General features: G+C 44.4%; 1 protein-coding gene across 1 annotated transcript; it reads left to right on the forward strand.

The window, feature by feature from the left end:
* The first annotated feature begins 225 nt into the window (after window positions 1–225).
* On the forward strand, window positions 226–19,222 carry LOC142214575 (uncharacterized). Its single transcript, XM_075283517.1, has 7 exons — window positions 226–351; window positions 4,443–4,494; window positions 8,407–8,733; window positions 9,861–10,103; window positions 12,428–12,568; window positions 14,527–14,627; window positions 15,940–19,222. The coding sequence occupies exons 1-7, from the start codon at window positions 226–228 to the stop codon at window positions 16,141–16,143; spliced, it is 1,194 nt and encodes a 397-aa protein (XP_075139618.1). The 3' UTR covers window positions 16,144–19,222.
* Window positions 19,223–25,934: the final 6,712 nt, after the last annotated feature.

Raw genomic sequence — 25,934 nt, forward strand, 5'->3', positions numbered from 1 at the left:
ATTGTGCTGCTAAATCCTTCCTGCCCAGCAGGAGCTCAGTCACTGAAGGTTTCCCAAGAGAATTCTATGTAATGCGGTAAGACCTCACTGGCCCGCACCTGTATAAGAAGTTGGTGATGGAGGACAGATTGTGTCTGTTGTTATGGGAAGGAATGATCACAATCTTGTATATGCAGAAAGGAGAGCAAAGGGAATTGAAGAACTGGAGTCCCATCTCTCCTGAACATGGACTACAAGGTTCTCACCAAGGAACCTTACCACTGGCTGGAGCTTGTCATCAGGTGGATTGTCTACCAAACCAGACGTACAGCATTCCTGACCGCAAGATTCCTCTGGCCTGTTTCTTTAAGAGTTAGATGACAACAAATGGAAGGGAAAATCGTGAATGAATGAGAATGATAAAGATTTGTAATGTGCTTTTCTCAAACAAAGGACTCATAGCGCGGTGGAGTTAGTGGCCGCTATACAGGCGCTACTTGGGCATGGGAATCTAATTTACCACTTGAGTCCAATGAAGCATCTGTAAAACAGGAAACAATTGGACATGCCCTGTTTTTTAATGGCTCATTAAAATGGAACATCATAAAAATAGTCATGAAGATCCCCGTTACAACCTGAGCGTGCTCACCTGCTAAGCTTTCTTTTCCCAATCCCTGCGTACCTGTGTGTATAGCAGGGGTCGGCAACTCCTGGCACACAAGGCACATGGCAGCCTCAGTCCTCGACCAGCAGTTTCATTTGGACCAAATACGGCCAAAACGAAACTGCTATTATTATACTGTGGGGTCTCTACAGACCCCAGAGTATAAGTGGAGCCTCAGGAGAGGTGACAAACATAACAAAGAGTGTTACTCACCTCTCCTGCGCAACACCCTGCTGTTTCAAGACACCACTGATAGTCTTAGGAGAGGTGAGTAACATTGTTTTTTATGTTTGTCACCTCTCTTGGGTCTGAAGAGACCTTAGAGTATAATAGCTAGTGAGTAGCAAAAAAATTGTAGGAATATTATACCGTGAGGAGGGATCACTATGGGAGATGGCATATGTCCTTCTGTTATGTTTGCATCCCCTCCTGCCATGTGTGAATCTATGTCCTTCTGCTAGCCATGGATGTATCTCTAATACCTGTGGCCTATGGTTCTTCTGTCATGTATGTACCTGCCACCTGTCCTGATGTCTTTTTTTTTTTTAATTCCTTTTTTTAGAGCTGACCTCTAAAACAGACACATACAACAATAAAAAGACATGTACAATAATTGTATAAGCATGGTAAAAATATACATACCATTCACTGATTTACAAGATAGATGTACTCCTAGATCTAATAGGATTCACTGACAAAATTTCTAGAAGAAAACATTATATATATATATATATATATATATATATATATATATATATATATATATGTACAGTATATGTATATGTTACATAGTAATGATAGAATGTCAATGTATTCGTATGATGACTCCGGGTATAGGATATATATACACTCTTAGCTGCGTAAATGATGGCAGATATAAATTCCTATCCACGCTAATAGCCTGACTCCCTTGGTTATAACATGTCCAACAGAGAGACAGCCAGGTATAAGAGGTGCTCCGCTGACTATAGATGATAGAAAAGCTCTCCTGAGTCTGCCTCACCCGAGGTTACTGGCCTAATGCCACGTCAATGTGGTCTGGCAGACCTGAAGAAGCTTGGTGAGCTGCACAAACAATCATCCTAGAACAGCTACCCTAGATATAGGACATGAAGCAAGGGCAGCTGTACTAGGATGATTGTCACTGTCAGCTTCATGTCATGTCAGTGAATCCTAGAAATATAAATACCCTCGTGTAAATAATACATATGCAAGCAAGAAGAAACATCACAACCCATTCACAGTAAATCAATAAAGGTCAGAAATATAGGGGGCTCCAGAGGCCGAATGAAGCAGGGGTGCAAAATGCGCGTCGGGGCTCAGGAGCAGTGAGCAATTTATGTTTAACCCTCTTTTTGTGCTATCTGTATTGGGCCATGTACTAATGTTTGGGATGATGCAAACATTATTCACATCTATAGTGTTGAGTTACATGCACATATAGCAATTTTTCACTACAGCCCATCTGGATGTCAAGGGTATTATGTACTGCTCGGTATTCTTTGAGCCATAATACTTACATTAAGGTCTTTGCATTTTTGCATATATTTTTGACCTTTATACTTACCCCAGGGTATTTATAGCTCTACCACACTTATACAATTATTGTATGCGTCTTTTTATTGTTATTTCTATGCAATCCTATGACTCATACTATTTGGATTGTTTCCGCTGCGATCTCCACTCACCTGTGCTGTGAAATGGAACGGTGATACAAAGTGGGAATCTGTGACTATTCTGTGGTATCATTCTTTTTCACAACTAGTATTGGGATTTTTTGGGTTCAATATTTAACTAGCTTGGTAGCATTTTTTGATCCACAACCCGCTGCCCATTAAACACCTGACATTTATGCCCACCCTAGTCTAGTGTAGATTTCTATTCTGGTGCACAGGACCAGTGGCGTAACTACCGTGGTAGCAGCAGTAGCCGCTACCACAGGGCCCGGGACATTAGGGGGCCCGGCGACAGCCGCTACCGCTGCGTTTTTTGTTTTTTTAATAGGCCGTTACCGGCTGGAGTATTTCCACGGGCCCCATATACTTACCGATCCTGGCAGGGGCCCGGATCGGTAAGTGACACCGCGGGCCCCACAAGCACTGTTATACTAGGGGGTCCTTTCGGACCCCCGATTATAACGATCGGAGGCCCAGAGAAGTAAGAAACATAAAAAACACTGTTACTTACCTCTCCAAGCTCCGCGCAGGCTTCGGCCTACTTGCGTGACGTCATATGACCCGCGACGCAGGGCCCTGTCACATGACGTCCCGGAAAATGGCCGACGGAGAGGAGGGGAGTCGGGAGAAAGGTAAGTAAGAGAGTTTTTTATGTTTGTATCCCCCCCCTTGGGTCTCCGATTATTATACTCTGGGGTCTGAAAAGACCCCAGAGTATAATAATTGTTCATGGGTGTCCACTATGGGGACATAATACTGTGTGTAGGGGCCACTATGGGGACATAATACTGTGTGCAGGGGCCACTATGGGGCATAATACTGTGTGCAGGGGCCACTATGGGGACATAATACTGTGTGCAGGGGCCACTATGGGGACATAATACTGTGTGCAGGGGCCACTATGGGGCATAATACTGTGGGCAGGGGCCACTAAGGGACATAATACTGTGTGCAGGGGCCACTATGGGGGATAATACTGTGTGCAGGGGCCACTATGGGGCATAATACTGTGTGCAGGGGACACTATGGGGGATAATACTGTGTGCAGGGGCCACTATGGGGCATAATACTGTGTGCAGGGGCCACTATGGGGCATAATACTGTGTGCAGGGGACACTATGGGGCATAATACTGTGTGCAGGGGACACTATGGGGGATAATACTGTGTGCAGGGGCCACTATGGGGACATAATACTGTGTGCAGGGGCCACTATGGGGCATAATACTGTGTGCAGGGGCCACTATGGGGGATAATACTGTGTGCAGGGGCCACTATGGGGCATAATACTGTGTGCAGGGGCCACTATGGGGCATAATACTGTGTGCAGGGGACACTATGGGGCATAATACTGTGTGCAGGGGCCACTATGGGGGATAATACTGTGTGTAGGGGTCACTATGGGGGATAATACTGTGTGCAGGGGTCACTATGGGGGATAATACTGTGTGCAGGGGACACTATGGGGCATAATACTGTGTGCAGGGGCCACTATGGGGGATAATACTGTGTGTAGGGGTCACTATGGGACATAATACTGTGTGCAGGGGCCACTATGGGGCATAATACTGTGTACAGGGGCCACTATGGGGACATAATACTGTGTGCAGGGGCCACTATGGGGGCCAATATAGTGTGTGAAGAAATGCGCGGGGGGGTGGCGGCGGTGGTAGGGGTCAGTTGGTCGAGGTCTTCAGCGTCGGGAGGGGGGGGGCCATGTCAAAAGTTCGCCACGGGGCCCCGCCATTCCTAGTTACGCCACTGCACAGGACCTCCTGAGATTTGCCAGAATTATTACAAGACCGGAGTCTCTTAATATATTTTATGGCAGCAAATAAATGGATTACGACTGACATAGGAGACACCAGTCATAATGTTCCTAGGATCAGACTAGGTATTTCATGGACTTTGTTCTATTGAGGCTATCAAGGCATCTTGTGAGTTCAACGGAGAACCTGTACAATGCCGTGTTCAGATGGCTTTCTTTGGTGTGGCTTAGAGTTGACTTTTATACTTCTGGTTTGGAGTGAAGCTAAATGTCTGTTGGCCGCCCAACAGAATTACAGGGGTGGAGGACGAGGAGGAGGAGTCAATTTTATGACTTTCCACATCCTGTACTGCAAAGAAGAATTTCTGCCTCTGTAACGTAATAGAGACAGCAGAATTTCCAGTAAGAGGTAAGAGAACTTGCTGTATACTTAGGACTGGTGCCACGTATTGTGGACTAGGTTATATGGCTGGGTTTTGTCTTCTTTCTCTGTCTCTCTCTGTGTCTTCTCCTTCTCTCAATCTCCTCCTTCCCATCTAGTATACACTCAGCAGATCCTCCAACCCTCCAGTGTTCTGTTCCATCTTCCTATCACCCTATACAGATTGTATTAGTTTTATATTTATACATATTTAATGTATACCTATTATCCCCCATGGTTAGAAGTATATCATCCAGGGTTCATGTACCAAGGAGGCGATGTGGTCTAGCTTAGATGCATCTTTGTATTTAGAGGTGAATACTCTGAAAAATGTTAGTTGTAAAAATGTGTTGTGGTAAATGTATTCTGTAGGGAGAAGAGAGGTGATATTTTTTTAGCCTATGTTAGATTTATTTTAGGGCACCAGTATTAATCCACTACATTAAGTTCGGTGGAAATAAAGATATTTGTGCTAGATGTGCGGGAAAAATAAGTTGATCGTGTGTGACCAGGGTGCGATCGAACCATAACCATCTGTGCAGACTCACTCCTGAAGACTATCATATTATACTATAGGGAAGTGGTTGAGCAGACCAATGCTGCCCTCTCGTGGTTGGCTGAGAGATTACCATTCTCTATTCATATCTATTTACGTCACGAGTTACCAGTAGTCTATTAACCCTTAACCCTCTAACATCTGAGCAAAGGCCTGCTGAAAAGTTATCAGACCGAATGAACATCAAAAAATAAAATTTAGTAAGAAAATAAGTAACTATTCCGTTATTGGGCCAGCAGTCAGTCCTCGGATGTCATTGCCGATGCTGGTGCTGAACAGCTCTGCCGGCCCGATAACTGGAATCTTCCGCCTGTCACGTGACCAGCGCACAAGTCACTGTTTTTTTTTTTTTTTTTGGGGGGGGGGGGGGTTTACTGCCTTTCGCGTGACTGGAGATGGCGCATGCGCACTCCAGCTGGTTCCTCTCCCTCCGTCTCGTAAACTTCATTCAATGCACAGAGCATGCGTGAAGTTCGGAGCGCGGACTGCCGGGAGCTAGAACTTGAGCAGGGCGGTGCGATATTTGTAGGACAGGATGCGGTATATCCTCACAGGTAGGTGGCGTTATCTGTTGCACTGTGCTGTCATTTCTATGGAGTGTCACAGCCCGGCCTGACACTATCAGCTGCCCGTATACAGGGAGGGGAGCGGAGGGGCGGTGGTCGGTACTGTGCAGGATATAGACTGGGGGACACGGATCATGTTTTTCACAGGTCTGTTGTGCATTCTGGACTCCTTCATTGAGATATATATATTCAAACCCTTGCGTTGGTCCATGGTGGTTATACCACTACCAATTCCCTAAGAATTGGGATTATAATCCTATTAAGAATTGTAATAATCCTGTCTTTCGAGAATTGGCAGCCCCATCGCCTAGGAGCCATGGCCGATAGCCCTGCAAGGCCAGCCACGGGCGGCCTCTTTATCGCAGGTACCGAAGCCTGAGGGTGGGTGTCTTTGCCTAGGATCCCAAGCCATAATGTTCAGTCTAAGTGGTCTGGAATTGTTGCTGAATTTGCAACATAATCGGTTCAGAGATTTTAGGGGTACCCTTTTTGAGAAATTTGACCTAAAAATAGGTAAAATTTGAATTCTATACGTTTTTCATCATATGTGGGTGTGAATAGCTCCACAAATACATACCGTATATACTCGAGTATAAGCAGAGTCCCCTAATTTTACCACAAAAAACTGGGAAAACTTGTGGCCGGAGTTTTTGGGTGCAGTAGTTGCTGGGGAAGGGGAGGGGGTGTTTTGGTTGTCTGTCTGCCCCTTCCCTGAGCTTGAGGACTGTTTTTTCTTCCCCCACTTGGAATTCAGCCTGGCTGTATATAGGGGATCTGCAGTGCTCCTATTAACCCCTTCCCGACGGAACAGGAGCACTGCAGATCCCCTATATTCAGTAGACCGGGCACTGTCAGACACAGGAGACCTAATGTGTTTGTGTGTCACAGTCATTTTCTACTTTTATATGTATTCTAGGGAAAGGAGGGATTTACAACTTTTATTTACTTTATTTTAACGTCTTTTTTTTTTTTTTTTGCACTATTTTATGGGAGATTTTATACATTAATATTGTGGCTGGTCATAGACCCCTCCTAAAAAAAAAAATAAAAAAAAATTGCTGACTCGAGTATAAGCCATGGGGGGCTTTTTCAGCACAAAAACTGGGCTGAAAAATTCGGCTTATACTCAAGTATATACAGTATACTCTGACCATGATATTGCAGCAATGCAAAGTCATGTAGATGTTTGGTGTACAGGGCAAAGCACCAGTTACTATTGGTTTTTGGTCTTGAGTTATATCTGGGCAAAGTTTGGCATAAATGTCATGCGGCGTGATTTTCAAGCTACTTTGACATAAAATTGCATCCGATATATTGTCTTGTGATAGCCGGTAATAATTTTATCGTGTTTAGCAGCAAAAGTTGAGCTATTTTTTCCCATAGACTATAATAGGATTGGATATTCGAACGAATACTACTCACTCATCTCTACTAGTATGCCAAATTTCAGCATCCATGTGCCAAAGTTTGCAAAATCCTCTTAGCTGAAGCCACAGTCTTGGTGGAACCTGCAGTGAAAGGTCAACAGTGCCCCAGGTATTTGATATCTGGCCCTAAAAATTTACAGAACCTCGTTTCAAACATACATGTACATCCTTATAAATTTTCAGCACAATCGGAGCTGGTCGAGTGGGGAGCACTGGTCCACTTGACATGGAATGACCTTCCTTACTCCTGTTTCCTTTCCCTCAGCGATCCATCCCTGGTGTCCTTTACATTATGATGGTTATTTTTCCATATTACTGGCATAGTGACTCCCAACCCTGAGCTCCAGGACCTGGGGTGCGGCACATCTGCTTGTAAATAGAGACCTGGATCACTGGGAGAAACGGCTCTTGGCACCCCCTCCCCACATCAGCTTCTCACTATTCACCTCTCCGTGGACCTGCACATCGGTTTCAGATGTACGCAGTACTGCCATACCCTGCACCATCATTACCAAATGTATGGCATCAGAGGTGCATCGGGACCTGAAAGTGGTCCCATTTTATAGGCGGGCCCTTGTGATTGGGCCTCAGCGGTCACGTTAGCATCATGATGCAAAATGACACTCTCATGACGTCTCTAAGATGACACCAGAGCCAGGAGAGGTGAGTAACACTGTTTACTATGTTTGTCACCTCCCCTGGTCCTCAGCATATTATACTCTGAGGTCTGAAGAGACCCCGCAGTATAATGGCAGTTTCAGTTAGGTCCTGTACAGTCCAAGTGAAACCACCGGGCAAACCTTGTGCACTGTATTTTGCAAGATTTGTCCAACACACACTGCCAGTGCTACCCCTTTGTCCTCCGCTCTGGAGGTATATACCCTTTGATGCACAATGCCAGTCCACCCCTGTATGGCATTCTGCAGTATCTGGATGTTATGTAAACAATGAGGAGACGGCAACACCTGCACAAATGACACAACTCTTTCAAGGGTCACCCATCCCACCAGTGTCCTAATAAGGGTCCGACCGCCAAACCTAGTTATCTATGATGCTAGACATCCCCGTGGGACTACTGTCCTATACTGAAAACATGGCACAGTACAGGACAGTGATCCTATAGGGAGCCCTAGCACTGTAGGTGACTGTCGGTCCAGCAGATGCAGCCGACACATGATTCCTATTATATGGCCTGAATGTGGTGATCTGGAGACTATAAGAAACTCTTCATGGATCCTCCATACAAATAAGATTGGGTATAACTACCATAGACTGTAATGGGCGCCATATGATCTGATGTCTGCGATTCTTCTATAGATCGGTAATATAGATATTTTCTCTTTCTCTACAGCGCTTCTTCTCTTCATCTCACCAGTCTTGGCCATAAGAGAAGAACATGCAGCCGTTTCATCCAACATAACCTTTGTATTCAAGCCTTGTGAGAAGAACGGATACTACAAGATTCATCATAATAATGTGAACAGCTACATCTATTGTAATCCTGAGACGCCACCGCAAATATCAGAGGAATTTGAGGGACGGATCAGTGTGAATAAATCCCTTGGCCGAGTCACTATACATAACATAGTCAAGAGCGATGGCGGCCGTTATATTCTGGTTTGCAAGAACGGCAATGGAGGTTCAGAATCTTCCCAAGAGATCAGATACGTAATACATGGTAAGTGATCCTGGAGATTTACCAAAGGCAAAACCTCTTCTGTTGGCTTTGTCTAGGAAAACTGCCATACTTTCTGTCTTCAATGTTGCCGTCCTGTTATCAATGTCTGCACAGTTACAAGTGCATCTCAATACTTTAGACTATTATCAAAAAGTTTTTTAGGTTTTTTTTTTTTTTTGGAATTCAATTGGTCATTGCTTTGGGAATACAAAAAGTCATTGCTAAAGAAGCCGGCTGTTCAGAGTGCTGTATCATTAATGGAAAGTTGAGTGGAAGGAAAACGTCTGGTAGATAAAGGTGCACAAGATACCGGGATAACCGCAGCCTTGATAGGATGGTTAAGAAAAGGTCACTCAAAAACTTGGGGGAGGTTTACAAAGAGTGGACCGCTGCTGGTTCAAGAGCCACCACACACAGACGTATCCAGGACATGGGCTTCAAGTGTCGCCTCCATGTGTCAGCCATTCATGACCAATAGACAACGCCAGAATTGTCTTACCTGGGCCAAGGAGAGAACGTTCTGGACTGTTGCTCAGTGGTCAAAGGTGTTCTCAGATTTCAGTAAATTTTGCATTTCATTTCTTTGGTCCTGGAGTCTGGAGGAAGAGCGGAGAGGCCGCTGTGCACCATCCAAGCTGCTTGAGGTCTAGTGTGAAGTTTCCACCATCAGTGATGGTTTAGGGAGCCGTGTTATCTGCTGGTGAAGGTCCTCTGATAGTCAGCACAGCCGTCTACCAGGAGATTGCTCTTCAGCCTGGTATTTTTGGACTAGGCCCGGTAGTGTGTTATGTGGGCAGCATGATGGATCAGTGGTTAGGATTGTAGCCTTGCAGTGTTGGAGTCCTGGGCTTGAATCCTGGCAAGGAAAAACATGTGCAAGGAGTTTGTGTGTTCTCCTCGTCTTTGTGTGGGTTTCCTCCCACACTCCAAAGATATACTGGTAGGGAATGTAGATTGTGAGCCCTGTATACTGCAGTGTCTGACAATATCTCTGTAAAGTCCTGCGGAATATATTAGTGCTATAGAAGTAAGTAAGATCAATCAATAAAATAAATGTATGAGCCCCTAACGTTTCGAGCTGTCATCTATGTTTCTAAAGATATAAAGAATGTTCTCTTTTCCTCTAGATGAAGTCCGGATCAGTGAACTGTCCTGTAATGTCACCAATGAGAATGTAACCCTCACTGTGAGCTGTGACGGAGATGTGGAGGGAAAGATCTGGACCTACAATGGCGGGGACCTGCCTGATGGGCATTGGCTGAGCGATGATAACCGCACACTTATTATTCCATCCAATGTAACTGGCAGGTTCACTGTTAACCCCTATAACAAAGTCAGTGCCGACAGTAAAACTATCTATGTGATAAAAGGTAAGACCTGGGAATAAAATCACTATAACCTCACCATACATTTCCTTTCATTTGGCTTAAAGGGATTCTATCATTAAAGTGCAATTTTTTTTTGTCCCTACCACGTAGGAATAGCCTTAAGGAAGGCTATTCTTCTCCTACCTTTAGATGTCTTCTCTGCACCGCTGTTCACTATATAATCCTGTTTTCGTCGGTATGCAAATAGAGTTCCCTCGCAGCACTGGGGGCGTCCCCAATGCTGCGAAAGAACTCTCCGGAGCCGCCTCCATCTTCTTCAGGAAACGGCCTCTTCACGCATCTTCTTCTAGCCTTGGTTTGAAACATCTATGCATGTGCAAGTCAACTCTGCCATTGGGTCTCGGGCAGAGCCGACTACACATGCCTGCCTGGTGTAAGCGGCCATTTTCTTGTGGCAGCTTGCACAGTAAGCGGGGTAAAGCGGCCACAAGAAAATGGCCGCTTACACCAGGCTGGCATGTGCAGTCGGCTCTGCCGTCGGGTCTCTACTTGCGCATGTGTATGTTTCAAGCCAAGGCCAGAAGAAGAAACGTGAAGAGGCCTGTCCCAGAAGAAAATAGAGGCGTCGCTGGAGAGTTCTCTTGCAGCATTGGGGACGCCTTTAGTGCTGTTTGAGTGCTGGGGACCGCCCCCAGTGCTGCGAGAGAACTCATTTGCATACAGACGAAAACCGGATTATATTCTGAACGGCAGCTCGGAGAAGACATCTGAAGGTAGGAGAATAACCTTTCTTAAGGCTATTCCTATGTGGTAGTGACATAAAATTGCATTTTGATGATAGGATCCCTTTAAAGGGAACCTGTCACTAGATATGGGGTCCCATAACCAACATTTAAAACAGAGGAAAATTCCCCAGGTTTGCGCTCTAAGCTGGATCCCAAAGCTGAAGACCAGAATTAAATAAAAAAAAAAAAATGCCAAAAGCAATCTGCTGCCACCACTACATGATTTTTCTCTGCTAGTTCTTCAGATTTATGTCCTGCTGAAGTTCCCCAATTATAATAAAATTCTGCTTAGAAAATATGATTAATATTTTTTTGGATTACCGTATTTTTCGGACTATAAGACGCACTGGACTATAAGACGCACCTAGGTTTTAGAGGAGAAAAATAGGGAAAAAAAATTTTCAGGCAAAAAATGGTAAAATATTTAATATATGGGAGTTGTAGTTTTGGAACAGCTGCAAGACCACATTGACAGGTGACCCTGCAGCTGTACGGGGATGTATAGGGCGTTTTTTTTTTGTGGGGCCAGGTGTACTTTTTAGTTATACCATTTTGGGAAATGTTTATTGCTTAGATCACCTTTTATTTAATTCAGAGGCAAAACAGAGAGAAAAACCCGGCAGTTTAGCACTTTTGATTTTGACGTTCACTGTACATAAAAATATTAGTAGACCGGGCATTTTCAGACACAGGGATACCTAATGTATATGTTTCACAGTAATGTTATACTTTTATATGTATTCTAGGGAAAGGAGGTGAACTTTTATTTATTTTATTTTTTATTATATTTTTTTTTAAGTGTTTTTTTTTTTTTTTTGTTTTTACTATTTTATTATCCCCCGCCTAGGGGGCTTGAACCTGCAATCATTTGATTGCAAGTCCCATAGACGGCAATACAAGTGTATTGCCGTCTATGGGAGATTCTATACATTACTATCGCGGAGTGTCATAGACCAGCCGCGATAGTAATATATATCTATGACAAGCCTCGGAGCCTTCATTAGGCTCCCGGCTGTCATCAGAACAGGTCGGCTCCTGCGGCCTCGCCGTGCAGGAGCCGGCCTGCATCACTAAAGGTACGGGGCTAACTTAACTGATGGGACCTGCGGAGGAGGAGCAGATTTGCAGCATGGCCGCGCTACTGCCACCGCTGGTTTTCTTCAGCGGCAGGAGCGTGGCAATCTGCAGGCCCCGGCAGCTAAGACAGTCCCTGGCATCTGCTGTAATAGACCGGCGGATGCCGGGGAGTGTCTTAGCTGCCGGGGCCTGCAGATTGTCACGCTCCTGCCGCTGAAGAAAACCAGCGGTGGCAGTAGCGCGGCCATGCTGCAAACCCACTCCTCCACCCACATTCCTCCGAAATTTGGGGGGGAAAAAAGTGCGTCTTATAGTCCGAAAATACGGTGTGTATGTGTGTATATATATATATATATATATATATATATATATATATATATATATATATATATATACACACACATTATTGGCCAGGCACATATACTGTATTTCCAGTGATACAATCTTTCAGGTTTTGGTTATGTATATTATTATTACAAGACTCTGTTTCTGTTTCCTCTCTAGATCTTAATGGGAAACCAGGTCATTTGTGTCCCATGAACCGGACACTAACCAAAGTGATATGGGGTGACCGTGGTCGCCCCTCTGGTGATCAGACGCTGAATCTTACAAGAAACATCACTAATATATGTGTCCTGACCTCAGGTAACAATGTGATGTATATGATATTTCTGGCCACTTTGTCACCCATTCCATGTATATGGGATTTTACTGGACTGCACTAACTTGCAGATATTTGCTGGCTACTCAGTGCATTCCTATGTACAACAATATATCTACAGTGACGTCTCTGTATACCCCTAGACTAAATCTATATATGTGGACGGCGAGCACTCTACAAAGCCTGTAATGTATTATTGGTGGTCAAGGAGACAAGTGACTGGTGCAGTCCAAGGCAGGGTCTGCTATGGAGGAAGAAGCTTCATTTACACTTATAGCGGTGTTTTCAGGAAGCGACTAAGGATAGGCCATCAGCTGTAGAACCAGAGACCCCCTTTAATGTGAAATAATAAGAGCCAAGCTGTTTTATGTCCTAGTCACGGTAAACATCTAGAGCAGGGGTCCTCAAACTTTTCAAACAGGGCCAGTTTACTGTCCCTCAAACCAATGGAGGGCCGAAATATAGTTTTTAAAAAAAATGTAAGATTATATGCTTCACAGCAGGCCCTCCCCACAGTATTAGTCGGGGCAGAGGTCACTCTGTGCCGTCAGTGTAGGACAGCTTTCAGTTGTACAGTAAATGCATTTGCACATACAACTGAAAGCAGCGATCCGCTCACTATTGGGGAATCCTGGATTCCCCGTTAGTGAGTGATCCAGACGACGGCACGGGCCACATGTGGCGGGCTGTAGTTTGAGGACCCCTGGTCTAGAGTCATGCTGTGCTATGTATTGTTTGTTGTCTTCTCTCATGTATGTTGTATACTACCTTGTCTGCACTCGCTCGCTTTCCACTGTACTAACAGGATTTGTCTCCTCTTTTCTTTGCTGCGCTTATTTCCTCAGTGCAGATGTAAGTATATTTTACATGTTCTGTTTCATGCACTAAATCTATTACCGCCATACAGTGATGGAGCGCTCCACATAACCCTACCGCTCCTCTACAGTAGAGTAGTAGATGTAATACGCTGTATTCTGGCTAGGACCGGCCGGCATTTCTGTACATATAATTCACATGCTGTGATTTTCACAAACGCAACGGTTTTTGAAATCGCCGTGTGTCCGCTGCGAATATTTGTCTGCACTGTGTGTATGGGATTAGCCAGAATCCCATTCACTTTGCAGGTACTGTAAAACACTGCGGTTACATCGTGGTGTTTACTCTGTGTGGGCCCCCGGCCGGCCTGACAGTGGAAATCAAAGGGTCCTCCGATCTCTGCTGTTATAAAGGGATTTTCTTGGGAGTTTGTATTGATGATTTATCCTTAGGATAGATCATCAATTAAAGATCGTCGGGGGCCCCAACTCCCAGGCCCATAGCTGATCACCTCTGTATGACTTCACTCATTAAAGGGAATGTCCAGGCTTTTCTTTTTCTTTTTTTTTTAAATTAGGCGGGGGAGGTAAAAAATTTTTAAAAAATTTACTCACCTGTCCCTGGTGCTCCGGTGTCTCCCAGTGCGGTCCGGCAGCTCAGGTTTTTCTCTTCTGCATGTGACTGCTGCGGCCATTCAGCGGCCTCGGTAAAGGACATGGGACATCGCTACTTTAGGCCACTGATTGACCTCAGAAGTCACATGACCGCTGCAGGGATCCGAGACTTCACAGGAAACTAGAAGTTCTGCAAGAGACAGCTCACCAGGAACAGGCGAGTGTGTGAGTTTGTTTTTTCCCCCGGCCTAATAAAAATTAGCCTGAACAACCTCTTTAAGGTAAAGTAGTCGTATCGACCAACCATGGCGTCTGCCACAATACTGGAAACATTTCAGATGAAGGTCACAGTATTGCTTTTCCATTAAATGTGATGGAATTTGTTGGGGAGGCTCCAAAAATGTGCTGCTATATAATCATCATAATATACTTTGTGTTCTCCTTCCATCCTGTCTCGCTGTTCATTCTGTCTATACAATAGGACGATAATAAACTTTTCTTTCTTTTTTCAGACATAACCAGTGACGAGCGCCAATTCACAAGTCACCGACTCTTCTGGTTGTATAGCCTATTGGTCATACCAATATCTGTCATAATCGTGGCCATAATAGCGGTGAGTTACTGTAATCTGTCTGGGTCTCGTCTTCTAATGGTTTACCGTATTTTTCGGACTATAAGACGCACTGGACTATAAGACCCACCTAGGTTTTAGAGGAGGAAAATAGGGAAAAAAAATTTTGAAGCAAAAAATGGTAAAATATTTAATATATGGGAGTTGTAGTTTTGCAACAGCTGCAAGGCCACATTGACAGGTGACCCTGCAGCTGTACGGGGACACATAGAGTGTTTTTTTGTTTTGTTTTTTGCGGGGCCAGATGTACTTCTTAGTTATACCATTTTGAGGAATATCCATTGCTTAGATCACCTTGTATTGAAAAAAAACCTGGCGGTTTATGATATATGATTTTCTACTGTTATATATATTCTAGGAAAAGGAGGTGATTTAAAACTTTTATTTCATATTTTTATTGTATATCTTTAAAGCTTTTTTTTTTTTACTATTTTATTCCCCCCCGGGGGCTTGAACCTGCGGTCACTTGATTGCAAGTCCCATAGACGGCAATACAACTGTATTGCCGTCTATGGGACATTCTGTATATTAGTATTACGGCTGGTCATAGACCCAGCCGCAATACTAATGCAGCAGTGACAGGCCTGGGAGCCTCATTAGGCTCCCGGCTGTCACCCGAACAGGTCGGCTCCTGCGATATCGCCGCGCAGGAGCCGGCCTGCAACTTCACAGGTACGGGGCCGGTGGGGACCGGCCCCGGGGGAGAAGGGGCCACGGATACTGACCCGGCATCCGCTGTACTAGAGAGGCGGATGTCGGGGAGGGATAGACGCCGGGGCCTGAGACATCGCTACGATCCTCTGCCCTGCATGAAGCCAGCGGCGGGGGGACGGAGAAGCGGAATAGCATCGCCGCTGCTGGCTTCATGCAGGGCAGAGGAGCGCAGCGATGTCTCAGGCCCCGGCACCTGCATCTAATCCTTGCCGGCATCCGCCTCTCTATTACAGCGGGTGCCACATTCGGACTATAAGACGCACCCTTCTTTTCCCCAAAAATTTTGGGGAAAAAAGTGTGTCTTATAGTCCGAAAAATACGGTATATTCATCTGACATGTCAGTCCCAGTAATGACGGGAATCTCTCCATTTATGATCCGGAAGTCCCTTACGTCTATTACCATGTATATCTGTATACTGTGATACCTCCCACTGATACAGAAGACACGGTAATATTTCTCTGCTTTCTAGTAACAGTATCCAGCAGATTTCGGAGATCGCCCTCCACTAGAATAAAGTGATGGCAGACTTTATAAGGCGGGATACCCCTTTAACATTGTGTTTCCTATTCACTATGCAGTACAAGAAATCCAGAGCAAGAAGAAAGCGAGATACTAAAGAACGAGATGAAGAAGATGGCTGCACTACGGAACTAACAGCAAATGGATCAACTAAAGAGAATGTGGATTCCTCTACCGCAGGAGAAGAGGAGAATAATCCTTCTAAAGACGGTGACATTGTAACCCGTCATGTCACTGCTAATGGGACAACACTTCATTGCTGATTTTTATTCTTCATATATTGCACTTTATATTCTGGCTGGGGGTGGCTGATGGCCTCTAGGACAGCCACCCCTTCATGAATGTTTCAAGCTAAACTTGGCACTTTATTTCCTATTTTATTCCGTTTCGACACCCCTCCCCCTCCCCCAGTCAGCCTCATCAGCATTACCAGAATCTCTGCCAGCACTGGAGACTGTCCGTCTCCTCTGCTCCAGACCCACCAACTAAACCTGACCGCAAAGCACCAACTAAGTATCAATGTATAAATAACACAAAAAATTCTTTTGATTTTAAATCTAAATTTATTGTTACAAAAATGTTTTTAATTGTAAAAAATATTGGTATCAGGAAAACACAAACACATAAAAACATTTAAAAGCACACAACAAGAGTGGAGGTCGCAGTGGACTGAGCAGCTCCAGCAGGTGTGTAATCTGCTAGTGGTGTAGGGGATGAGAACAGCCACAATAAATGTGTGTATAGAGAGGCCCAGTATTTTGTATATATAAATGTAAATAGGCTCCTATTGCCCACAATATCACAAGATCAGGGCACTTAATTGAAAAAATATATCTGTAGCATTGCAAAGATCATACCCACATCACCACTCTATAGTAAGAGCATATAAGGTAACAGAACCAATATAAAGTTACACACACATGCCAGTATTACATAAGCCAACCTACATAGGACAAAATGTGAAGCATGTACATAAATCACTGCTCACCAGCTGCGACCTCCACTCTGAGCCCCGACGGACCGTTTCGCCCCTGCTTCTTCAGGGGGCTGAAGTACATCACAGCCTGTGGCACTACTGCTGTTGTGAAACTACAACTCCCAGCATGCCATGGTAGGGAGCAGCAGTTAAGGCATGCTGGGAGTTATAGTTACCACAGCTGGAGTCACATAGATGGCGGACTCCTGGATTACACTGCTCACTATTTGCTTTTTGATAGCTGACAGATCAAGTCCAAGTCTGTATTTGGCAAATGGCTCTGTACTCCTGTGCTCTTGTACTGCTGTACTCCTGTGCTCTTGTACTGCTGTACTCCTGTGCTCTTGTACTGCTGTACTCCTGTGCTCTTGTACTGCTGTACTCCTGTGCTCTTGTACTGCTGTACTCCTGTGCTCTTGTACTGCTGTACTCCTGTGCTCTTGTACTGCTGTACTCCTGTGCTCTTGTACTGCTGTACTCCTGTGCTCTTGTACTGCTGTACTCCTGTGCTCTTGTACTGCTGTACTCCTGTGCTCTTGTACTGTTGTACTGCTGTGCTCTTGTACTGCTGTACTCCTGTGCTCTTGTACTGCTGTACTCCTGTGCTCTTGTACTGCTGTACTCCTGTGCTCTTGTACTGCTGTACTCCTGCCGCCAAGGTATCAGGATGAAGAGATTTACAAGTTTTAAAATATGGAAGCCCAATTTAAGGAGTAGACAACATAGTTTACCAGCATTAACCCCTTCCCGCCGATGGCATTTTTTGATTTTCGTTTTTGACTCCCCTCCTTCTAAACCCCATAACTTTTTTATTTCTCCGCTCCCAGAGCCATATGAGGTCTTAATCTTTGCGGGACAAATTTTTCTTCATGATGCCGCCATTAATTATTCTGCACCATGTACTGGGAAGCTGGAAAAAAATTCAGAATGGGGTGGATTTGAAGAAAAAATGCATTTCTGAGACTTTCTTACGGGCTTTGGTTTTACGGCGTTCACTGTGCAGCCAAAATGACATGTCCCCTGTATTCTGTGTTTCGGTACGATGCCGGGGATACCAAATTTATATGGTTTTATTTATATTTTAACCCCTTAAAAAAAATCCAAAACGGTGTTAAAAATTTTTTTTTCTAAAAGTCGCCATATTCTGACAGCCGTAACTATTTTATACGTCTGTGTACAGGGATGCATAGGGCGTCTTTTTTTTGCGGAGCCGGGTGTACTTTTTAGTTCTACCATTTTTGGGAAATGCTATTGTTTTGATTGCTTTTTATTAAAATTTTTATCAGAATCAAAACGGCGGTTTGGCATTTTCTATTATTTTTTTTTTTTCCCCGCTACAGCGTTTACCGTACAGGGAAAATATTTTTATAGATTTGTAGAGCGGGCGATTTCGGACACTGGGAGACCTAACATGTAGGTGTTTCACAGTATTTAACTACTTTTATATGTGTTCTAGGGAAAGGGGGGGTGATTTGAATTTTTAATACTTTTTCATAAAATTTCTATTTTTTGTTACTTTTTTTTTTTTTCTCTTGCATTTCTTAGACCCCCTAGGGGGTCTTGAACCCCAGGGGGTCTGATCACTAATGCAATGCATTACAATGTTAATGCATTGCAAAAAATCATCATTTCTTTTGCAGGCTGCCATTGTTACACACCCGGCATGTGCCGTACTATTACGGCGGATGTCGGGAAAGGGTTAACATTAACACATTCATGTCTCAGCCTATTTTCATTTTTGCATTTCATGTTTTCTCTCTCCCCATTCCAAGAATCTTGTTTTTTTGTTTTTTACCCCGTTTCCCAGAGTCACATGATGGCTTATTGTTTGCGGGACAAATTGTACTTTGTAATGACCCCATACAATATTCTGTACAATGTACTGGGAAGCTGGAACAAAACATTCTGAATGAGATAGAATTGGGGGGAAAAAAATGCATTTGTGCCAATTTCTTATGGGTTTAATTTTTACCGTGTTCACTTTGTGGTAATAATGACGTTACCTGGGGCAACACGGTGGCTCGGGGTTAGCACTGCAGCGCTGGAGTCCTGGGTTCGAATCCCGCCAGGAACAACATCTGCAAAGAGTTTGTATGTTCTCCCCGTGTCTGCGTGGATTTCCTCCCATTCTACGAAGACATACTGATAGGGAAAAATGTACATTATGATCCCAATATGGGGCTCACAATCTACATTAAAAAAAAAAAAAATAATGACGTTACCTGTATTCTGCGGGTCAATATGATCAGTGATACAAAATTTGAATATTTGGAAACCTTTTCGTGCCTTTTTTAAAAAAAAAAAAAAAAAAACTTTGCAAAATAAAAAAAAAATGTCGCCATGTTATGACACCTGTAGCTTTTTCAGATCTATGTGTACGGAGATGAGTATGGCATATTTTTATGAGGGACAAGGTGACGTTTTTATTGATACCATCTTAGAGGGAAGGTCTGATGGTTTCATTACTTTCTATTCAATTTTTTTTTTTTTAGGATGCAAAGTGTTGAAACAAAATCACTATTTTGATATTTTTTTTTTTATTTATTTATTTTTTTAAAGAGTTTTTATATTTCTATTCACTCGTAGTATTGATTTATGTGCTCTATTATAGAAAGTAGGCTTTATGTGATTTATGGTTTAGGTGCATAATATAGAACAATCTGCTAATATTATCATATAGTTAGTTTTATGTTTATTATACTCCGTTGTTTTACTTGTACTATGTGTGTACAGCACTATGGTATAATGCTGCTATATTATATATGATACTAATAAACATACTATTATACAATGATGGCAAGGTGTCAGTCTATCTGCAATAGCTGGACACTCCAGGGTTACATTGGTGTGATAAAGGCGAGACAATATGTAACACTAGTAAGTGTAATAGTAAAAACTATCAGAAAGCAAATAAGAGGTTAAGACATAGTTTCTTCATAGTCACCTGGGAACTCGGAAGTCTAGGAAGCAGTATACAGGTATGTATGAAGAATCTTCTCATAGACATTAGAGGAGCGGTTCTATGTGTGACAAGCAGTGGCGTAACTAGGAACAGCTGGGCCCCGTGGCCCCCCGCATTCCTGCCCCTCTCTATTATGCCCCATAGTGGCCCCTGCACACAGTATTATCCCCCATAGTGGCCCCTGCACACAGTATTATGCCCCATAGTGGCCCCTGCACACAGTATTATGCCCCATAGTGTCCCCTGCACACACAGTATTATGCCCCATAGTGGCCCCTGCACACAGTATTATGCCCCATAGTGGCCCCTGCACACAGTATTATGCCCCATAGTGGCCCCTGCACACAGTATTATGCCCCATAGTGGCCCCTGCGCACAGTATTATGTCCCCACAGTGGCCCCTGCGCACAGTATTATCCCCCATAGTGGCCCCTTAACACAGTATTATCCCCCATAGTGGCCCCTTAACACAGTATTATCCCCCATAGTGGCCCCTGCACACAGTATTATGTCCCATAGTGGCCCCTGCACACAGTATTATGTCCCCATAGTGGCCCCTGCGCACAGTATTATGTCCCCACAGTGGCCCCTGCGCACAGTATTATCCCCCATAGTGGCCCCTTAACACAGTATTATCCCCCATAGTGGCCCCTTAACACAGTATTATCCCCCATAGTGGCCCCTGCACACAGTATTATGTCCCATAGTGGCCCCTGCACACAGTATTATGTCCCCATAGTGGCCCCTGCACACAGTATTATGTCCCCATAGTGGCCCCTGCACACAGTATTATGTCCCCATAGTGGCCCCTGCACACAGTATTATGTCCCCATAGTGGCCCCTGCACACAGTATTATGTCCCCATAGTGGCCCCTGCACACAGTATTATGTCCCCATAGTGGCCCCTGCACACAGTATTATGTCCCCATAGCGGCCCCTGCACACAGTATTATGTCCCCATAGCGGCCCCTGCACACAGTATTTTGGCCCCATAGTGGCCCCTGCACACAGTATAATGTCCCATAGTGGCCCCTGCACACAGTATTATGCCCCATAGTGGCCCCTGCACACAGTATTATGTCCCATAGTGGCCCCTGCACACAGTATTATGTCCCCATAGTGGCCCCTGCACACAGTATTATGTCCCCATAGTGGCCCCTGCACACAGTATTATGTCCCCATAGTGGCCCCTTAACACAGTATTATGTCCCATAGTGGCCCCTGCACACAGTATTATGTCCCCATAGTGGCCCCTGCACACAGTATTATGTCCCCATAGTGGCCCCTGCACACAGTATTATGTCCCCATAGTGGCCCCTGCACACAGTATTATGTCCCCATAGTGGCCCCTGCACACAGTATTATGTCCCCATAGTGGCCCCTGCACACAGTATTATGTCCCCATAGTGGCCCCTGCACACAGTATTATCCCCCATAGTGGCCCCTGCACACAGTATTATCCCCCATAGTGGCCCCTGCACACAGTATTATCCCCCATAGTGGCCCCTGCACACAGTATTATGTCCCCATAGTGGACACCCGTGCACAATTATTATACTCTGGGGTCTTTTCAGACCCCAGAGTATAATAATCTGAGACAGAAGGGGGGGATACAAACATAAAAAAACACTGTTACTTACTTATCTCTGGCTCCGCTGCAGTCCTCGGTGGTGTCGGCCATCTTCCCGGGACGTAGGCCCCAGTCATGTGGCGTCAGGGAGAGTCACAGAAGCCTGCCCGGAGAGGTGAGTAACATGTTTTTTTATGTTCGCTTACATCGGGCCTTCGATCATTATACTCGGGGTCTGAAAACACCCCCAAGTTTAATAATAGTGTTTGTGGGGCCCACGGCACTACTTACCGATCCCATCCCCTGCCAGGATCGGTAAGTAAATAGGGCCCGTTCCCGTCTGAAGTAACTCCAGCCAGTAACGGCCTATTAAGAAAAAAAAAAAAAAAAAACCCACAGGTGTAGCAGCTGTCGCCGGGCCCCTAATGTCCGGGCCCCTGTGTCAGCTGTTACCCCAGTAGTTACGCCTCTGGTGTCAAGTTATATTACATGAAACCTAAATAGCCCAGCTATGGACATCTTGTGAGAAGCTCCGGTCACCAACATGGAGTCTCCATCCCCATTAGGTGACCCTTCTACCTCCAAGTCATGTAGAGATGGTGCCGCAGAGTCACAAGGGATTTGTCAAAACCGCCATTCTCTGAGGTAAAAAAAACTACACCTGTACTGCGGTAACTTTGGGGTCACCTGTGATGTGGGGTGCACGTGTGAACGAGGTGTCATGGCTGCCCCTGACCGGTCTGGACCCCCCAATGACCCAGAATTCCAGGACAATACCTTATCTGTGTAATTCTCTTTTATTAGATAAAAGTGAGACAAATATAATGGTGTACGCCATATTTATTATCTGGTTTACACACTTCCATAGTTCCTGCACCTTGTCTGAAAAGGATGAGGCTTAACACAAAGTGGGGCAGGGTTAAAGGGGTTTTCCAGCTCCAAGTCAAATTTTCAGACAAATTAGGTCAGTATGTGATCTGTGTGGTGGTCAAATACCCCGATCCTACATCAATGTTTGATATGTGCCAACAGCCTTGGGCCTCATTCACACAGCCAGTACTTTGGGTCCATTCGTGTAAGACAATGCCAGTAGTAGTAGGCCCAAATCTCTCTATGCTACTTTTTCTATCTATTCCACCTCTGGTTCCCCTCCATTTTGCACCATGTGACAGTGCCCACCTTCCAGACTTTCTTATGCAGATGGTCCTATACACGTCTTATTCTATTATTACCTCCCCCCGACTCTACTGTCTCCTCTAAATCCACTGACCAGCCCCTTGTGGTTCCTATGTATATACTGTGTGTATATATGTATACTATACAAGCCCTTTGTGGTTCTAGGAAAGCTGGGTGGCTCACAATATGGCAGCATGCATGTTCCCTACAGTGCCTAGTAATACAGGAGCCATATTTCCATGAATAAATAACTTGACATTTACTGCAACCCAATGGAGGGAACTGGAGGATAGGAGTAGTAGTGACAGTGGTGATGACACAGGGTAGGCCGGGTACACTCAGCCGAACTCCTCCAGCCCAGATCCCAGGCCGGACACTGATGAGGGGGCCTGTGTGGTACCTAATGGTGGTGGTAGTTGTTTCCTTGGGGCACTGCCACATAAAATAACATAACAATATATACAACCAGGGGCACAGAAAACAAGAACATAAAATACAGACAGCTTAAACAGTGTCCACTGGGATACCGCACATTCAGGACGCTTAGAAAGCTGGCTGACAACCTCTGTTGTAGCTGTGTTGGTGGCCATGTTGGTAGTCACCCAGCTCTCTTATAAGCACGTAACATACGACAACATACAAAAGAATATATATGAGTTTTAATCCACTTGAGCTACAAAGGAAACTCAAAGACTCGTAATATATTAAAAATGGGGTGCAGCCCCCCCCATACTACTAATATACAGTAACCCCTTCTGGACATCCACCATTATATTACAGTGGACATCGGGTATTTATATATCACAGTCCAAAGGAGCTGAGCGGCTGTCATCGCCACCGGGTCTCTGCTATATTATACAGCAGAGACCCACCGCTGATCATGGGCATTAAAGCTCCTGATGCCTCAGTCAAAGCTGACGGAGGTGCCAATCTCCTGCTGCCATTTTGGTGAGGATTGCCGACACCCAGGACAAGATACAACGCCAGCGTTCTGTTTCCATGACAGCCAGGAGCCTATTGCTTGCAGCAGTGGCGTAACTAGGAATGATGGGACCCGTGGCAAACTTTTGACATGCCCCCCCCCCCGAAGATCTTGACCGAGCCTCTCCTACGCATTCCTGTGTGCTCTATTATGCCCCATAGTGGCCCATGCACACAGTATTATGCCCATAGTGGCCCCTACACACACTATTATGTCTATCTATCTATAAAACATAGTGTAGAATACTCTTAGGGCTCCTAGGAACCTATCTATAGAACATAGTGTAGAACACTGTCAGGACTCCTAGGAACCTATCTATAAAACATAGTGTAGAACACTGTCAGGGCTCCTAGGTACCTATCTATAAAACATAGTGTAGACCACTGTCAGGGCTCCTAGGAACCTATCTATAATACATAGTGTATAACACTGTCGTGGGCTCCTAGGAACCTATCTATAGAACATAGTGTAGAACACTGTCAGGGCTCCTACGTACCTATCTATAACACATAGTGTAGAACACTGTCAGGGCTCCTAGGAACCTATCTATAAAACATAGTGTATAACACTGTCAGGGCTCCTAGGTACCTATCTATAAAACATAGTGTAGACCACTGTCAGGGCTCCTAGGAACCTATCTATAAAACATAGTGTAGAACACTGTCAGGGCTCCTAGGAACCTATCTATAATACATAGTGTATGACACTGTCAGGGCTCCTAGGAACCTATCTATAAAACATAGTGTATAATACTGTCAGGGCTCCTAGGAACCTATCTATAAAACATAGTGTAGAACACTGTCAGGGCTCCTAGGAACCTATCTATAAAACATAGTGTATAACACTGTCAGGGCTCCTAGGAACCTATCTATAAAACATAGTGTATAACACTGTCAGGGCTCCTAGGAACATATCTATAAAATATAGTGTATAACACTATCAGGGCTCCTAGGAACCTGTCTATAAAACATAGTGTATAACACTATCAGGGCTCCTAGGAACCTATCTATAAAACATAGTGTAGAACACTGTCAGGGCTCCTAGGAACCTATCTATAAAACATAGTGTATAACACTGTCAGGGCTCCTAGGAACCTGTCTATAAAACATAGTGTATAACACTATCAGGGCTCCTAGGAACCTATCTATAAAACATAGTGTAGAACACTGTCAGGGCTCCTAGGAACCTATCTATAAAACATAGTGTAGAACACTGTCAGGACTCCTAGGAACCTATCTATAAAACAAAGTGTAGAACACTGTCAGGGCTCCTAGGAACCTATCTATAAAACATAGTGTAGAACACTGTCAGGGCTCCTAGGTACCTATCTATAAAACATAGTGTAGACCACTGTCAGGGCTCCTAGGAACCTATCTATAATACATAGTGTATAACACTGTCAGGGCTCCTAGGAACCTATCTATAGAACATAGTGTAGAACACTGTCAGGGCTCCTACGTACCTATCTATAAAACATAGTGTAGAACACTGTCAGGGCTCCTAGGAATCTATCTATAAAACATAGTGTATAACACTGTCAGGGCTCCTAGGAACCTATCTATAAAACATAGTGTATAACACTGTCAGGGCGCCTAGGAACCTATCTATAATACATAGTGTAGGACACTGTTAGGACTCCTAGGAACCTATCTATAAAACATAGTGTATGACACTGTCAGGGCTCCTAGGAACCTATCTATAAAACATAGTGTATGACACTGTCAGGGCTCCTAGGAACCTATCTATAAAACATAGTGTATGACACTGTCAGGACTCCTAGGAACCTATCTATAAAACATAGTGTAGAACACTGTCAGGGCTCCTAGGAACCTATCTATAATACATAGTGTAGAACACTGTCAGGGCTCCTAGGAACCTATCTATAAAACATAGTGTAGAACACTGTCAGGGCTCCTAGGAACCTATCTATAATACATAGTGTAGAACACTGTCAGGGCTCCTAGGAACCTATCTATAAAACATAGTGTATAACACTGTCAGGGCGCCTAGGAACCTATCTATAAAACATGGTGTAGGACACTGTTAGGACTCCTAGGAACCTATCTATAAAACATAGTGTAGAATAAAAAATGTAATATTCAAGACAAACCCAGCTTTATTGGTGTGACACATTATTTTATATCTAATACACTGTACTATGGGTTATATACTATGATCCACTTACATTGTGTCCATATGCTTTGTTTCATCTGAGAGAAGATTTTGTAAAATCTGAAGAAGGTTTAATAGGCTGAAGCGTCACTCTGAATTGTTGTGCGGATTATATTACAATCACAAACTCGTGATAAGAAGTGCTGAAGTTTGTTGTTGATGATTGGATTTGAGTTGGGACCCTACATCAGCGCCCAAAATGGAACCTTCCACTGG

Source organism: Leptodactylus fuscus, chromosome 7 (genome assembly GCF_031893055.1).
Source record: "Leptodactylus fuscus isolate aLepFus1 chromosome 7, aLepFus1.hap2, whole genome shotgun sequence".
NCBI classification, from domain to species: domain Eukaryota; kingdom Metazoa; phylum Chordata; class Amphibia; order Anura; family Leptodactylidae; genus Leptodactylus; species Leptodactylus fuscus.

Excerpts from the sequence above, each read along its gene's own strand:
- LOC142214575 (XM_075283517.1), top strand. The coding sequence starts at position 226 with ATGGACTACAAGGTTCTCACCAAGGAACCTTACCACTGGCTGGAGCTT. Across the intron at positions 12,569-14,526 it reads TATATGTGTCCTGACCTCAG|ACATAACCAGTGACGAGCGC; the intron begins GTAACAATGTGA and ends TTCTTTTTTCAG. Across the intron at positions 14,628-15,939 it reads TAATCGTGGCCATAATAGCG|TACAAGAAATCCAGAGCAAG; the intron begins GTGAGTTACTGT and ends TTCACTATGCAG.